This window comes from Abramis brama (assembly GCF_963993115.1).
Source record: "Abramis brama genome assembly, chromosome: 1".
NCBI classification, from domain to species: Eukaryota; Metazoa; Chordata; class Actinopteri; order Cypriniformes; family Leuciscidae; genus Abramis; species Abramis brama.
In genome coordinates, this window is record NC_139963.1 from 27,410,304 (window position 1) to 27,428,699 (window position 18,396).

Consider the following 18,396-nt stretch of genomic DNA (forward strand, 5'->3'; position numbering starts at 1 on the left):
GTTCTTTTTTGTTTACGTTTCACACTCGGAATATGTGAGGTTTTACGGTAATTGTCATTTAATGATGTAAATGTGGATGGCATCGGTTTAGTCACGCCTCTTTGGAGTCTTGGACCCTCATTCACAGTCAGACTCCGAGTCCGAGTAAACCAGCAAACAATAAGCAACAACTAGCCTACTTTCTTTCGTGGCTGGGTGCTTTTCTTTATTCACTGCCTCCAACAATCTACGGTTGTTTTCTTTGGCTCGTGCACATTTGCAAACGGTGAGTAATGCTGTGATTCTTTTTGAAAGATTATATCCCAACAAAGTGACTTTTTTATGAAAGTGAAAGAAAAAGCGACTTCTACGTGCTCGTGAATTATTCGAGAGATTAATGAATTACAACGAGAGATGGTCATGTTTGAAATCTGTCACAATTAATCCGATGAATCTGTTGTTTAACTAAGTTTAAACACTGATTAATTTATTTTAGGCGTCTTTGATTTTAATATGTTGCATCTTTGCTCGGTCATTGGCACGATTCTACACACGTTGAATATTTTTTTTTTATTATTTTTTTTTTTATTATAATTTAAGGTATCATATTGAGCTTTTGTAGGAAGTTTGAATAAGTAAGTGAAATAAAGTGGTTTAATTAATGCATAAAGAGACTAGTTGAGCTGGTGAAGGGAGCGGTCTTAAAGCAGCTCGTCAAAGTAACGTTAGTAAACGTGCCACAATTCTAGAAAGTACACAGCAAACATGCGTGTTACGTGTAATGAAGGTGTTTTGTTGCTGTGACTATTATTTTGATACATTTGTTTGAAAGTCTTTGGCTGAAGCTCAGATATTGACACAATATTGCAGAAGTCTTGTTGGCATCAGATGACAGTGAAAAACAGATCTGCTGTGTTTTTCAGTTTTGTTTTACCTGGACAAATAACAATGTAAAACTGCTTTTGATTTAAAGCTTCAAATAAAGTGTCTCAGTGTTCGGTGGTTGAATATTGTATAGGTTTAGGCTACTGAGTAATCCACTATTTTGTAGAGAGGGGTCAAAATGACAATTTTCACCTGAGATGTAAAAATGACTTTAGAAAGATGGCAGCATCATTATTTTATTTTTACACAGAGATTGGTAGGTCTATCAGTAAAAAATGTTGACTCGCAATCTTTGTTTCATTATATGCCAACGGTGACAGTTCAAAAATGCGAAAAAACACTTCTTGTTGTGTTTTTTTTTTTTGCCTCAAGTTTGCATGCCTGTAACTCAAGAAGTATTAAAGATTTCTTAATATCCTTTTAGATTCTGGTTCTTAACCAACTTTCTTTTTCTTTTTTTTTCTTTTTTTTGGTATCTTCATTTTAAAGGCCCTTGATGGTTCAGTCCCAGAGATATGGGCATGTTAATGTGACTCCATGAGTAAATAGGAAAACTGTACACATTTTCAGTGGTCAAAACCCGAATGTGGGTCACTTTGCATACAGCTGATACTTTTTTATTTTAAAGAGGAATGTCTTAATAACAAATAATGTTAAAACTAGAAATGTATATCATGTGTCTCGGCTCAAATGCATAGAACATACCTGTCTGAGTGCCATAAATATTCTTTTTCTAAAGTTGTCATGCCTGTATAAATCTAAAAGTATTTAAGATATCTTTCTAGATTCTCATTCTTAATTAACTTTTCTTTAGGAATATTCATTTTTAAGGCCCTATATTGTTCAGTCCCATAGATATGGGGATCTCAAAAGCAGATCCATTCTTGCCTGAAGAACAAATAAAACTGAAATTAGAAATGTATCTTGTTTCCCTCTATCAAAATTTAATACAACACCTCTCTGAGTGCCAAAAACAAACACATTTCTGAAGTTATGCATTAGTTGAACAAACTCAGGGTTACAGGATTATTTTCGAGTTGACAAAGCCAAACCAATTCAACCGGGCTTTGTTGGTACTATGATGCCGATCATCAACTTTCTCTGTCAACTCAGGCTTTGATCCTGAGTTTAGGAGTTTAGGTGTGACATCAGCAGTGAACAGCCAATCACATGCTGAGAAGGAGTGAAACTGCGATTCATTTTTCTCTTCTGCAGAATATTACGAGATTGAAAAATATTAAGAATTTGAACAAATTTACACAGCAAGAAGAAAATAGCTGTCTATGAAAGAGGACAACTAAAAGAAAAAGTCTTGCTATATCAGTGCAAGTAAAAGTTGTGAAGTTAGTTAATTGATAAAGGTATGAGAATTGAACATTTAAGCTCACATGTAGTCATTTTATTGTTTTATCTATTGACTATAAAGGTGTATTTATATTTAGCCTACCTTTATATATTTATTCATTTAAACTGTGCGTAATAATAGCTAAACTAAAATTGTACATGTGTGATCGATTAAGGGTAAATAATTACATAAATAATATCTAAATCATGAAAAAAGTATTATTCTAAATAAGCATTACCAAAAGCCGGACGATTTTGTCTTTAAAAATCATTTGCTATGTATTGACCTTTAATTTAGAGTAGAAACAGGTGGAGTGATTTTATTGCATCAGACACGTCACTTTGCTCACAGCTGATTGGTCCAAGTTCGGTTTGCAACTTCTTACCTGGAACATAACCTGCCCCGGACCAGGTTAGCCGGTTTGTAAGTTACCATGGCGATGAACACTGCTAAAAGCCAAACCACATTCATGGTGCCTAAAACCCAGGTGCAAGTTTTGGCGCAAACTAAACTGAAACATACCTGGCTAGCCATCTAAACCGGTATAGGCCCCTGTTCTGATCAGATGCTGCTTGATCTGTGATGTACTATTTCCAGATATTTACTTTTTGCAGGTTCTGGAAAAGCTACCAAATGGCCAACCTTGAAACATTGTTTTGAAAACAACATATATCAAAGACTTAAAGGGTTACACAAGTCTTAAAGGGTCTTGTAACTGTTAATTTTTTTTGCATAAATATTATAATTGTATCATAAAAATAAATGTTTCTGAAGTAGTTATGTTCCAAGGACGACAGTAACCTAACTATAGGGTCATTCTGTGTCCTCCAAACTAAAATGTATGATTTTATAAAAAAATAAAAATAAAAATCTGGAAGATTCAAGTTTTCACCTTTTTTGGAGCCAAATTACAGGAGGGGGGAAATAACTAAAGAAAGATGGCAGCAGCATTTTTTTTTTTTTTTTTACACAGAGATTGTTAGGTCTATTAGTAAAGTTCTTGTTAAAAACTTTAACAACCCTTGTTGCATTACAGGCCAATGGTGACAGTTTGGATGACTGTAACCCAAGAACTATTAAAGACTCAGGTTCTCAAACTTTTCTTTTAGAATCTTCATTTTGAAGTCCTGTATGGTTAAATTTAAGAGATGTGGAGATCTCAGTGTGGCACCATCAATAATTGTTACATAATACAATTGAATAAAGTGTCCACATTTTCATTAAAAACAAAAACAAATTTGGGTCACATAGAGCTCAGCTGAGCTAATTCTTATTTATTTTAAAGATGAATGTCTGAAGAACAAAAAAATTAACTTGAAATATGTAAGAAAAAATGATGTGGACGTCGAAGATCTCAAAAATGAAGTTTATTACAGCATAGCAGTGGCAAGGTACACAAAGCACCTTGGGTTCACCGGCATCAGAATGAACCCCGAACATAGGTATTTAGGTATCCTAAACCTTTTATCCTGGTCTTAATGTAAATGAAGTTGCTCTTCTTGCAACAGCTGTGGTTTGTATGTTAATGAAATTGAGACACCCCATGGTCCCTAGTGTCCCACAGAAGGTTCTCTGTTATTCTTTCAAATAAGAACAGTCAAAGGTTTAAGTGAAGGAACATTTTGATATATATATATTGGAGTTGAAGTGGTTTGGAACAGACCATAATTTCTTATAGACCCCCATTTGATGCTCTTGGCCCAAAGTAGCATCAACCACTCCCTTTTCATAGATAACACCTCCCGAAACCTGGTGGGCAGGTGCCCCAGTGGCGGTGTAGCCCATGGCTTAGGTCGTTCCCATCTATGGCCATCAGAGAATCTTACCCGTCATAGGGTCAAACACCTCCTGCGCACTGAGTTATGGCTCTACTTCACTTGAGCAGAATTATCATATTTTGTGTTAAGAAAGAAAATCTTTTTCTTTTCTTTTTTTTAAGAGGTAATCAAAAACCGTCATATCCAATTGGAACATTAAATATTGATCATAGAATTATCTTCAATCTTACGTCTCAACTTGGAACAAATAACATTATGCGTTGGCAAATAATAAGAAAGATACATACAGCCGTTTTAAATGTGACATTCCAAATTAAACCAGAATAGGGCATATCTCAAGTGTCCATCAAGCATTTGTTTTCTTTCTTCAAGGCCTTGTTGGGCTCTCACAATGTCTCAATCTTTCCTTTGCCTCAGTGATATTAGCATATTGTTTAGTTTTGATAACTCAAACTATCAACAATCAATAGACAATAAAATGTGCGTGTGTGTACTGTGCACGTGTGTGTTTGTGTCCATTTGTCTCCGTGTGGACATCCTTTATCCACTTGTTTTCCCCCTGTGGAAAGACTGTTGTCCATAGTCTCAGAAATGGTTTGTTTCTGAAATCTCCTTTTCTTTCTCTTCTCATTGTCCATTCTTTTCCACTTGGACCATAAGTCCTTCTAGAAGAAGCAGTCACTGGTGTTGTTCGAGTCTGTGCCTCTTCATCAGTTCCATCCATCCCATGGTGGGTTTCAGGGTTTTTAGGTCTTTTAGGCCTGCAGTACATGATTTTGCAGGTCTGGAAATCTCTGTATTCTGTCATTTTTCATGAGAAAATCCCCTGGCTCCACTGGTTCTACAGTAGGCTACTTCCTTCTCGTCCTTCAAACGACCACGTCATGTTTCTACATGAGGTTACTCCTTTCAGGCAAACATCTTTATGCTTATCTGAAATGATAATCAAAAAGAAGTTGCCCCCCCCCCCCCCCCCCCTTTTCCCCCACAATCATCTTTTCTCATTCAAAACATTAAAGTCAAAGGTTTAATCAAATAAATTAAACCTTTGGTCATTGGTTCCTCCCTTCCTTCTCTAGCAGGCGTAGTCGTAGTAGAATGAACTGGTGCCATCGGAAATCTAACTCTACAGTCAGAGTATTGGCTACTGAATGACTGATAATCTTTTTCCCAACCCACAGCACTGTCTTCCTGCAAATCTGGCATCTCTGGAACTGGGTTACACAACGTGACACCTAACAATGTCTTACTAGGGTTTTTCTCTGTTGAGCCATTCTTTATCATAAACTGACAAGTCGCCTTCGCTTCCTCCAAATTTTTAGACAATGTTTCCACAGATGATTTAAGCATACTATTGTTAGTTCTAAGAAGTGAAATCTCATTCTGCATCTTGACCTTTTCTTCTTTCCATATCGTTTCACTAGCCAGGTAATTTTTTGTAGAAATTACCCCAACACTGAGTCGCTCATTTTCAGCCTCTAACTCATCTACTCTCCTCCTAGTTACTTTGTATGAAGCAAAAAGTGCTTGAAGCGCATTAGCAATTTTCCAGTTTTTGTTCTTAGGCATTTTGGGATCATTTTCAAACTTGGAGGTAGCCCACTTGTACGGTTTATCAACAATATTCTCTATTCCGTCAAACATTCCCTGAGAACCGTGTTTAGCGATGTATTTAACAATAATTTCTTCCATTTTCAAAAGTATTATCAAGCTTTAAAATATCTCGTGATCTAATAGTTATTCACAAAGTCTGATTTAAATGACTACACGTTATCTAGTTCCTTTAAGATATCCGTTAGTCTAATTATTCACAGCTCCAGTACTTCGGACACAAATGATCAAAATAGCCACACTACCTGAGGCTTCTAAACTTAACCACAGCCACAATCCATTGGACCTTAAATTTCATTACGCAAAACAGTTAAGAAATGTAACACTGTCACAGTACGTCGGACAAAACCACACTACGTCGGGTTTTATGTTATTTTCTTAAAATAATTTACTTAGCCACAGTACTTCGGGCTTAAACAATATTTATTCAATTTAAAACACTGCCACAGTACGTCTGGCAAAACCACACTGCTTCGGGTTCTTGTTTTAAACTTCACAGATTCACAGCGCGTCGGACTCACTAGCCTACACACACAATCGTTGTGAAATAATTCTGTGACCACACTGCGTCGGGTCTATTCAATTACTTTAGAATTTCCTCAGAATCATTACCACTTCCCAATCGGTTTCAAGTACGTTAGAAACATATACATTTGTTTCAGTTACTTTAGAAACAACCAATCTGAAATAACTCTGCCACCACAGTACTTCGGGTTTATTCAATTACTTTAGAATCTTAACAGAATTATAAGAGACCAACACCAAATTTCAGTTACTTTAGAAACTTTACACTTAAGCACTTTGTTTCAATTACTTTAGAAACAACAATTCCAATACAACTCTGTTACCACACTGCTTCGGGCTTATTCAGTTACGTTAGAATCTTAAACAAAATTGTACGGAATAGGCTACTCCTCCTGCTAATACTGAATAAACCAAATTCGATCTCTTCTGTCCTTAATTTTTCTTTTCTAGATTTTTTTAAAACGAGGAATTCCTTGACAAAAACAGCATAAATGAAAGAAAACAGCTTTTTCTTACCTTTTCCCTTTTTTGTTGGAAATCCGTCGACTGGGTCTGGCTCAAGTTTATTACAGCATAGCAGTGGCAAGGTACACAAAGCACCTTGGGCACCTTTACTATTTTCATATTACTGAGATTGGATGTAATCGTCTCTATATGATAATTAAGCTCTTTTAAGTGAAGGAACATTTTGATATATATATATTGGAGTTGAAGTGGTTTGGAACAGACCATAATTTCTTATAAATACATCTTGTTGTTTCCTTCTATCAAAACAAGTGCATGAAACGTACCTGAACGCTATTTTTAGGCTGTCTGAAATACAACGAAATAAATCTATTTTGGGATAAACGCATTATAAGCTGTTTTCATCATAAATCTATTGTTGGATACCCATCCTTGCAAGAGGAAACTACCGTACTGGTTTTGATTAGCTGTTTCCTGGTCCTTTTATTGAACAGAAGGTCCCTGCCTCCCTGTTTTTCCTCCTGCTATTCTTTTTCTCAAGGCTATTTGGAAATTTGGATACGTTACCAAACTATTCCAGTCATAATCTGACATTCCAAACATGATCTCCACCCTTCTGAACCCTGTTTTTCTTCATGTATTGAGCATTTCTAAATAATCAAAATATAGGCCCTTTAACTTGTATCAACTTGCTAGTTTTTGTGGTTTGGCCTGAATATTTTCACAAAGTTTCACAAGTTCAGCTTATTTCTAAATAATCAAAATATAGGCCCTTTAACTTGTATCAACTTGCTGGTTTTTGTGGTTTGGCCTGAATATTTTCACAAAGTTTCACAAGTTCAGCAGAACTTTTTATCTGGACACATGTGGTTTAGTTTTTGTGGGGCAAGTGAAAATTTGCCAGCAGCCATATCACCCTATAGCCCAAGACTGGTTGCCCACTGAAGCTAAGCAGGGTTGAGGATGGTCAATACCTGGATGGGAGACCTCCTGGGAAAACTAGGTTGCTGCTGGAAGAGGTGTTAGTGAGGCCAGCAGGGAGTGCTCACCCTGTGGTCTATATGGGTCATAACACCCCAGTATGGTGATGGGGACACTATACTGTCAAAGTGCACCGTCCTTCTGATGAGACATTAAACCGAGGTCCTGACTCTCTGTGGTCATTAAAAATCCCAGGATGTCCTTCGAAAAACAGTAGGGGTGTAACCCCGGCATCCTGGCCAAATCTGCCCATTGGCCTCTGTCCATCATGGCCTCCTAATCATCCCCATATACACTGATTGGCTTCATCACTCTCTCTCCTCTCCACCAATAAGCTGGTGTGTGGTGGGCGTTCTGGCGCAATATGGCTGCCGTCGCATCATCCAGGTGGATGCTGCACATTGGTGGTGGTTGAGGAGATTCCCCCCCTTCTATGTAAAGCACTTTGAGAACCCAGAAAAACGCTATATATAAATGCAACGAATTATTAAGTGAATTTGACTGTAAAGAATTTGTATTTAGATTTAAGACCATTAAGGGAATAGTTCATGCAAAAATTAAAAGTAGGCTTACTTTTATGAATTAAAAGTTCATACTAACCTGTATGACTTGTAGAAATATTTTCTTTATATCATGGAACAGACAAAAATTATATTAATTTTAAATTATTAGTGAAATTTAAGTGAGAATTTAAATTTTTTGGTGAACCATTCTTTTAAGCACAGTCAGGGAGTAAAATATGTTTATTTCATAGATTATAGCTAGAAAATTATATCTGTAGGCAGTGAGTTGTACTTAGTAATTTCAAAAAGTATAATTTGTCTTTTTGTTCAGTGCCTAAACAGTGGAGAACGTTTTGAGCTTGCTGTGCTCTAACAGGTCAAATTCATATGTCTGCTACTGCTGTCATTGAAATATTAAGGCATTCCTGAATGGCAGAGACAACAAACCATTGATTACTTTTCTCAATATTGGTTGGTATGTCCCCACATTGTGCGCCGTATTGTGCTCAAATGTCCTCTCAGTTTAACATGCCACTGGAGAAAGCTGTTTGTACTTTCATTCATGCAACTTAATGCAGTTGTAACAGCAGGGGTCTGAGTCAGAGCTGTCCTTGCTATCTGAAACTGTGGGCTGAATTCAATAGTGTGCCGTGTGTAGAAACATCTATAGATGAGAATCAATGTAGGCGTCCAGAGTCCAGACCTTGCAGAGGTTTTAGTCATTGTCACTCACTGTCATTATTTCATCTGCTGCTGGCTATGATGCATGCAAACTCTTTATTATATTTATCTGTCAGTTTATATCCGTTTAGCATGTTGTCCTCGGGGAAAATATGGGCATGAGTGGGCATGTTATTGGGCAAATGCAGCTGAGGTTGCTGTGATTGTTTTTTGTTTTTCTGTGCTGGTGTGATAATCGTTGTTTTATTCCATTAAGTGGTGTAGTTTTGTGAGGTCTATCTCTTTACCTCATGTTTTTTTGGAAATGTACATTCATTGGATTGTTAAAAGGCAATAAAAGCTGTGCTGCTCACTTCCTGTGTACTTTACAAACTGGGCCTCTTCAGGTGCTCTCTTGAGCGCAAACAAACAGCAAATTATCACCCACGCAACATTCCCACCTCCAGACTTGTCATGCCATCCTGTTTCACAGACTGTCCCTCTCCCGGACATGTCCCGCAGCTGTTCTGTAGCTTAGCAACTCACCATCCATATGGAGAGCATTCCCTTTATCTCTCCATCGCTGCCGTATTTATTAGTCACCACCTTCATGGAAGCTCCGCCCTCCGTACACGGGATCCAGGTGAAGAAAAAGAGGGGGATGTGGTTGACGCAAACCAAGCAAGGTTGCGCTTCCTCATTGAAGAACAAGCAGTGCTTGTACCCGTCCCGAGCAGACTGTTGCTGGTGAGTATCCCGGTCACACCAAGGGCAGAGATGAGATTGATTTCAGAGCTGCTTGTTATTACAGTTGCTAGATCAGGTACAGATTAGCAAATCAGCTGTTAAATACCGTGCATAACTGTCTGCCGGTGAAGTCCACTTGTAATCTGCATGCGGAGGATGTTTATCACACTCATCAAGCCTGGAGGGAATATTGTCAAGGCTTCTAATATGCTGTAAATTGAGATTCTGTGTGTTTACAGAATTGCCTTTGTATGCCTCATTTACTTATTATGTTTTGTGTGCTTCATGTAAAGACTGTGCTAAACATTTGGCTTGAAAGCTCTAGATAGTGACGTGAATGCGCACGTAATCTTGTGACCTTACTTTGTTAAACTAGTTATTTGTAGATGTTGTGGGCAGCTTCTTTCATCATAGTTGCCATGACAAGTTTCCTGTTAGGTGACGTCAATGCAAATGTACATCGTTCTGCCCCACTGCATGGTTTTTTCCTTGAAAAAAACCCTGTTTTTCTTTGAGTGCGCAGAGCTTGTGGTTGAAATCTCATTTTGTCTATACAGACCTGTTCTATAGTGCTATTTTGCATACTGCCTTGCCATGGTTTAGGATCTCTGCTCACAATACGGCTTAGTGACCCTATTGTGGTTGGTTAGGGCCTGACAGAGTTATTTGCCTACGTTGGCAGACTTTTCAACAGTAAACTCTTGTCAGAGGTGGAGTTGATGGGAAATTCCAGCAAATTCTATAGCTGACCTTAGCGTAGAGGTCCGTGTGCTCATCCTGAGGTCATGTCTTCCTCCCTCTGTTGAACTTTGACTAATAATACGTGAGTTAAAAGCTGTTGTTTGCTGTTAGACCTCTCTGGAATGGACACATTTTCTACCAACTAGTTCCATACTAAACAAATGCAAATATATAAATAGGTTTAAAAGTTTGGCATCAATGTTTTTTTTGTTTTTTGTTTTTTGTAAAGAAAGGCAGGAAGCATTAAATTGATAAAAAGTGATGTTACAATTTTTTTTTATTTAAAATAAATGCTGTTCTTTTGAACTTTCTCTTCAAAGAATTCTGAAAAAGATGTCACATTTTCATTGATAATAAGAAATGTTAATTGAGCAGCAAATCAGCATATTAGAATGATTTCTGATGGATCATGTGGAGTAGTGGAATGATGATGCTGAAAATGATTTGAAATTGTAATATTTCGCAATATTACAGTTTTACTCTAGTTTAATCAAATAAATGCAGACGTGGTGAGCTAAAAAGACTTCTTTCACAATTATTAAAAATCTCCCCAATCTCAATTTTGTATGTTTTTAGCTTAATTTTAATTAAATATAAAATAAAAAATAGTAATACGAAAAATCAAGGTTTATACCCACACATATTTTTAAATTGTTTAAACTTTTTACAATTACTGTACTACTACTACTACTACTACTACTACTACTACTACTAATAATAATAATAATAATAATAATAATAATAATAATAATAATAATAATAATAATAATAATAATAATAATAATAATAATAATAATAATAAGCTAATCAATCAAGGCATAGTGCATCATGACATGACATAATTTACTCAGGAATTAAGAACTTTACATGTGCAATTATTATTGGAGTGTATATCTCTGATGTACATAATTTGCATTTTTAATTAATACCCTCAATAATCACCAACAGTTTCTTCACTCTTTGGGAATAATACCTCGCTTTAGCGGAGCAAGTGGCAAATTTAGGTTTGTGTTCACAGTAACAAATTCTGCATTTTACTTGTATCCTTTTATGCATTAAGGAAAAGATTACAATTTATTTTAACTGTAATAAAAGCCCTTGTTTCTCCCTAGCACCTTTATTTTCATTTCAGCTGGGGTGCGAGAGGAACTATAATAGCCTGTGTAGGGGGGTTGGTGGTCTTCAAATATTGTCTTTGGTAATGGGAGACTCACTGGAACTTTAGTAGAACCACTACTAAAGAGACTGCTTTATATGAATAGCTAGAAGCTTCATAATTTCTTACAAAGTAGTAATCTAAAAGTATGGTAATATCTTTCTGTTTTAATATATACATTTAGATAAATGATTGCCAAATTCATATATTACGGTATTTACGAGTTACACCAAGCCATTCAAAATACCATACCCCTAAAAAATCATGGTCATACTGTGAGAGTTTCTTCCTGCTGCTGGGATGTACTGCCTGTGTCATTTCTGCTGATGTGTGTGTGGAACGAATGAGAGCTGAAATGAACGTTCACCCATGCATCAGTACCTCAGCACACAATCAGCGCTGTATAATTGGCCCTGGTTTTCAAACACTCAGTGGCCTCGTTTTCGGTTTATGGGGCATGCTGAGTCTGACAGCAGAAAGCTATAATTGCAGTGATGTAATCCATCTGAAGGTACAAAGGAGCCCATTCTCATCTGGCATCTCTCGAGGGAGCCGTCGGTACTGTGTTGCCATAGCAGAGCCGCCTGGGAGTGTCCGGAAAGCCAATTTGCCTCTTCGCTGCTCAAAATTATTACATAATATGCTTTATGGCTCATAAGGAACATCTTTCGTGGTCATCCTGCTCTTCTTTCTCAATTTGTGTGGGCTGTAATGGCCCAAGGGAGCGCGATGGCATTGGGGGGGAGGGCGTGCGATTATGCATTCAGTGCCATTTCCTACTGTGATTACTGGATGCTTGACCCTTCACAGGCCGTTTGTGTTAACATGCAGCGCTCTGGTGCTCAGTGCATTAGTTAACAGATCCCAAGTCCGATTCCTGCTCGAACCTCTAGTGGCCTGGCCAAACGATCTGCCGGCAGAGCAGGTTTGTAATATATTACTGGACAGGGGGGATCTGTCAGATAGGGCTAACAAAGGCTGAACGTGGCCTGCAGCATCAACAGTGAACATTCACATTACTGTCGCAAATGGGAGCTGCAGCCTGCGGCCGCTGAGGGTTGTGTTTCAGTGATGGTGCTTATCAGGGATACTCAACGATAAAGTCAAAGGGCTTAAAACACAGTTGTTTAAAATTTTATATGAATAATTAACATCTATAATTTCGGCACATAATGCATTGCATTTTAAATGAATACAGTAGTGAGAGACGGCTTTACAATAAATCGGCCAACTTTTCTTATCGGGCCGATAATGATAACATTAAAAATGAACTTATATTGGCTGATACTGATATATGGTGGCCGATATATTGCGCATCCCTACTGGAGATTATAGACAAATAGTAATAATGTGACCATTTTGGGTAATTTTAATAATATAGTAATGTTATGTAATGTATAAGTAATGTTAACAAAATTTGTACTGTAGTCACTTTTATTTGCATGATATGCTGATTAATAGCACATAATTACATATCAATGTTTGCTAAAAAAACAAATATAGATTGTTCAAATGTGAGTAAATACATTGAATAAGCATGACAAAAAATGCCTTTAAAAGCCAATATATTTTTTCACTACACCATTATCATGGCCAAAACAATTCACAATAACTATCCTATCGCAAAAACTAGATAAATCTTGGAAAAAATAATGGCATCTGTATAATGTATTTTTTACTTTATTTACTTTATTATTTACTTTAAGTGTAGGGATGCGGAGAGAGAGTTTTTGACCATAAATGTTCAAATGCGCACTAAAATAACTATTGATCGGCACTTCCTGCAGACTGGAGTGTCTTCGTTACGGAATCCAAAAAACTCCCACAGTGGTGAGTTAACGTTTTTCAGGTGTGGGTAATATGTTTTGCTTTCATCTCCTCCTTTCATCACACAATTTTGTGCAGCAGTAATAGCTACACACTGCGTTGTCGTCTTTTTGTACGTTTTATGATGGGTGAAAACCAGAGTTAAGGTGCAGTACCGCCAGTAAAGTGCACTACACTTCACAGAAATCCATTTTTCAAGGATGTCACTCTGTCCTCCTCGGTAGACAGAACTTGTTCTTGTGTGCCATTTGCACTATTTGTGTTTTCGGTTCACGTACACGCAGACAATTGTCATGATTCTTTTCAAGGAAATACTTGTAGAGAACGTATTTCAGTTTTAAAAAGTAAAGCTTCTCGCACTTTCTGCCTTCCCAGCGTCCCACCGTCAGCATGTCCTCAGAAGTGCCATCTCCTGTGAAGTCCACCACCCCTCCTCTGTCCCCGCTGTCCCCGATCTCTCCGGTGTCCCCCAGCTCTCTTCGTCTGCCCGCATGTCGCCACAGAGACCGGTCGCCCTCCCCCATGAGGGGCTACCTGATTCCCAGTCCCCTGCCCACCCGCCGCAACCGCACCTGCTCAGCGTGAGTACAGCAGCACATCTTCAAACCCATCCACTGCTTTAACCCATTCATTTCATATGTTCATATGTATGCATCTACTAGGGATGTCCAATCCTGCTCCTGGAGGGCCACTGTCCAGCAGAGTTCAGCTCCAACCCCAAGTAAACACAAGTAAACACAGCTAATCAAGCTTGAGGCAAGTTGGAGTTACACTCTACAGGACAGTGGCCCTCCAGGACTGAGTTTGGACACCCCTGTTTTATACAACTTTTCAAAAGTTTCGGGTAAGAATATTGATATTATTATTACGTTTTGAAGGGTGTCTCTAATGGTCACCAAATAAAAACAGTAGTATTGAAATAAAAAACTATTTGAAAAGGTAATTTGCTCCTGTGATGGCAAAGCTGAATTTCCTGCATCATTACTCCAGTCTTCAGTGTCACATGATCCTTCAGAAATCATTCTAATATGATGATTATTTAACCAGGAAGGTCCCGTTGAGATACAATATCTCTTCTACCAGGGAGTCCTGGTAAAGATAGGCAGCACAAGACAAAAAGTAGTACATAACACAACATAATAATTATCAATGTTGAAAACAGTCATGCTGCCTGATTTTTTTCAGGATTCGTTGATGAATAGAAATGGTGATTTTTAAAAAAAAAATATATAATCTAATGCATTTTTGCTGAATAAGTATAGAGTAACATTTTTGTCCCTTTAAACCCGACAGTCAAGCGCGTGCAGCTGAGGGCCCGGTCTTCAGTGGGGTCTGCAAGTGCTTTTCGCGTTCCAAAGGACACGGTTTCATCACGCCATCAGACGGAGGCAGTGACATCTTTGTGCACATATCTGAGTGAGTTCACAGGGCAAGCATCTTCAGCTGAGTCCTACGTCAAAGCCAACACACATTCCACCACAAACCCAGTTACATCCGAAATCACATGTATCGTATCGACAACACCATGATCATCAGTGATGTAGATGCAAACACAAATCATTATTAATATGCAGATGAAATTTATAAATGTAAATTTGTTTATAAATTTATAAATGTTTATAAATGTTAGCGCTCCCAGTGTGTTTGTAGATGTATTTGAACTGATCATGAGGGAGAGGCTTCTGGGAATAGAAACTTGTGGAGTGTGTGAAAGGTTTTGGCGTCAGGTCTAAGTTAAGTACTTGAGTGTGAGAGATAAGAGCACTTGACTGGCTTCTTTCAGATGAAATGTGTTTGTCCAGTGGAAAAATGGATAGACTTGCCAGCTGCCCGCTGTTCAAACATTCAAGACTTGATTGTTTAATGTTCAACTTCATACAATTACATTCTGTCAGTTAACTTAAAAACTATAGTGATTTATAATGATATAAGAATTATCATTTGTAAAATGGGATCCATTTTGTTTGTCCAATCTGAAATGCAGTGTTTTCCATTTGATGTACTTTTTAAATGCGCGTCTTTGTCTAAATCCAGTAAGCACACATACACACACACACACGTTTTGCTGATGATCTCCATTCTTCCAACAGCATCGAGGGTGAATATGTGCCTGTGGAAGGAGATGAAGTGAGCTACAAGATCTGCTCTATTCCACCCAAACATGCAAAGATCCAGGCCGTTGAGGTGACCATCACTCATTTAGCACCAGGCACGAAACATGAGACCTGGTCAGGAGCAGTGTTTGAATCATGAGGTCCTTGAGAACAGCAGCTCTCTGAATCTGAACTGTTAGATAACGATGTCGAAAAGGGTTTCTGGTTCTTTTCTGGAGGTTTGGGGGAAAGGGAACAGGGCTGCATGAATGAATGCCTTTAAGTGCTGTGTGTGACATGACGGCAAATCTCCAAGAAAAAAAAAAATATATAAAAAAATCTTGCTTCTTTTTTTCTTTATTTGGGTTCAGGAAGGGAGTTTGTTTGAAATGATCTTGATTATTTGGTTTGTGTTTAATTATGTGGCATGAACCAGTCAGTTATACTTGCATTAACCATCTGTGAATTGCTGACTGATTTGATTACTCTTAACTAAGAACTGATTACACACTCTTAACAGGAAGCCTTAACGCATCTAATGTAGATTTCCCTATTCGCTACAAAAAAAAAACATGTTCACTGTGTATGTGTACATTATTGTGAAAATATATCATTTTGATCATTTGTCATGTGCATGTGTGTTTCTTGGTCATTTTGCTTCAAAGACAGGCAAGAATAAAAAATTATTCAAATTGTCAGATTTATTTTATAACTTCCTCAGACAACATTAAGGTTATGTAGAAATTACCTCAATATTTTTATCTAATTTTACTACATATAACAGTGTAAACCATTTTCATTTTTTTGTAATTGTTAATGAGTATCAATAATACACATTTCTCAATTAAATACTGACTTTGCCGAGTACAAACAGACACAGCTTTTACATTTCGAGTCACTGCCGCCGCCTGTCCACAACATTAAAAGGAACATTTAAAGGCATCCAAAACAACATTTCTACATTACACTGACATGGGACACAATATCACGAAGGAATAACACTGTGTGTTAAAGACGGTGTGATTTTATACATATTTATACTCAGTAAATGTCAGTTAAATAAGGAACTTGATTCTGATTCAGCTGTAAACATGGAAACATGGTTAGTCTTCACTAATAAAGCTTACAACAATGAGCATTGCATAAACTCACTACATGAAGTACATATTGGGGTTTAAGTATTTAAAAAGGAAAGTACGACTGAAACACCAAGCTGAAGGGATGTTCACGCTTTCAGCTTGGAGCAACTGGAATAGGAGAATCACCCCAAAGATGATAAACGTATACAGGCTGTGATGGCCATTTAGTGAAGATGACCTTGTAGACGTTAGCCATACCTTTTCTTACATGGCCTGTGATGAGGAACATGAGGGGATCATGTTCACCTGAGCAGAGGATGGACGCTAAGCTGAGCAGCCCCAAGCTTGTGCTTTTAAAACATGTTTCCTGATGGATTTCTATTGTTAGATCAGGTAGAAGTTTGGCTGTGAAAATACAAACGCATCTTTCATCGTCAATTATGAAATCCTGTTAATGCTGTAGGAAATATCAGCCCTCACATTACCACACCAGGTTGTGCTTTAAATGTTTCGTGCTGGCACTGGGATTCAAATCAGAGGCTTTGCATCACAGTAAAGACAATGTCTCTTTATGATTGAGGAATTATACAGTAAAGCAGACATCTCAATAAAGGGACTTTCTGATTGCTTGAAGGTTATTGGCTCAAGAGACGTCCTGTTAAAATGGGAATAGAGGTTCTACAGTTCTCTGCAGCTTCTCACTTTTTCCAGCTTTCCATCGGCTCTATCCAGCTCAAGACGCAATCAGTCCAACAATGCTTCCACGACTTGTCTTTCACACATGCTTTTAATTCAGAGAGGACCATAATATTCAGGTGCTCTGTAAATTCATCATGCAAAATTACAAACTAGACATTTCCAGTGCAACCATTTCTTTGTAGATATTAAAATAGCTATCATTTATCTTCATAAAGCCAGTAGTAGCTACTGTCCACTTCATGTACTTTTAGTGTCATACATAGTGACTACTCATCTTTTCATGTTAACTTCCAAATGCTTAGACCTGGAGTCTTTTTCTTTGACATAAAAAGGGTTATGAGAAATATTGCAATAAGAAATCCTGTACCATCTCTGAGGTCTCTATATTGCTTTAACTAACTTTCAATGGAAGGACTTTTTGTTTGTGAAACTTTCTGGTCCTGAATGACCCTACAGTTCACAAACTAAGTTGCGACATCAGCAAGAGAGATTTACTTTAATATATCATTTGAGTGAATGACCCTGAATTGGAGGCATTACTACTGGGATAATTCCTGTATTCTGCTTCAGATCTTCAATCTGTCCACCCTTGGTTTAAAAAGAAAAAAAGAAAAGATCAGCTAAATAAAAAGAGATAGAAAACAGATTTTTATCCTTCCTAATTAGAAATGACAGGATGAGAGTGGACGGAAAGAGAGAGAGACGGTGATCAATTAATTGTGACAGGCTGGTATAAACCCTTGAGTGGGATTGGACCCTATATGTTTCATAATCAAGGCCGACCTGGCAGCCAGAACTCTATTCATGCTCAGTCAGAACGTCATTCAGGATGTTCAGGAGCTGATGGACATGGTACTCCTTGAAGACCAGAGAGGGACGGAAACGGATGGACCTTTCGCCACAGGAACCCAAAAACGCACCTGGTGAGATAAACAGAAGTTTTTATTTTATTTTAGAGAACATAGTATCCCATAAAGCCTCTGCATCTTGTGCGGACAGGGTCTAAAATTAACACTATTTGTTACTATTATACTACTAATATAATTATTGCAAATTGCATATTATATAATTACCTGACAATGACCTGAGCCTTGTCATTAGCTATGTTTCCATCCAAAATTGCGAATTTAACTTTTGCGCAAAATTGTAAAAATTGCTTAAAACATTTGCTAATAAAGCAGCGTTTCCATCCCATGCGTTCAAGAGAACAAAATCATCACTTCCAGGGAAATTGGCGCTAAATATCTGTAATAAAAATGGAAGTTGCTACAATCGGGGGAAGGAACTGTGGCTTTTTTCCCCAACATTGTAAATGAACTGCA

The 18,396-nt window shown here is 37.6% G+C and overlaps 2 protein-coding genes across 5 annotated transcripts in view; one reads left to right on the forward strand and one right to left on the reverse strand.

Moving 5' to 3' along the window:
- The first annotated feature begins 60 nt into the window (after positions 1-60).
- On the forward strand, positions 61-15,991 carry carhsp1 (calcium regulated heat stable protein 1). Of its 2 annotated transcripts, none has more exons than XM_084125060.1 (4): positions 61-265; positions 13,579-13,784; positions 14,497-14,619; positions 15,294-15,920. In XM_084125060.1, exons 2-4 carry the CDS (start codon positions 13,594-13,596, stop codon positions 15,454-15,456), a joined length of 477 nt encoding a protein of 158 aa, XP_083981186.1. In that variant the 5' UTR covers positions 61-265; positions 13,579-13,593; the 3' UTR covers positions 15,457-15,920. The 2 variants fall into 2 exon arrangements, with proteins under 2 accessions (XP_083981186.1, XP_083981185.1); XM_084125059.1 differs by lacking the exon at positions 61-265 and adding an exon at positions 9,192-9,479 and having other exon boundaries at positions 15,294-15,991.
- The window catches only part of abat (4-aminobutyrate aminotransferase), a 29,019-nt gene continuing 26,470 nt past the window's right edge, over positions 15,848-18,396 (reverse strand). For all 3 annotated transcript variants that reach the window (XM_084125031.1, XM_084125029.1, XM_084125030.1), the window contains exon 16: positions 15,848-17,994. In XM_084125031.1, coding sequence (XP_083981157.1) covers positions 17,873-17,994 — 122 coding nt within the window. In that variant the 3' untranslated portion in view covers positions 15,848-17,872. The remainder of the gene's footprint in view (positions 17,995-18,396) is intronic.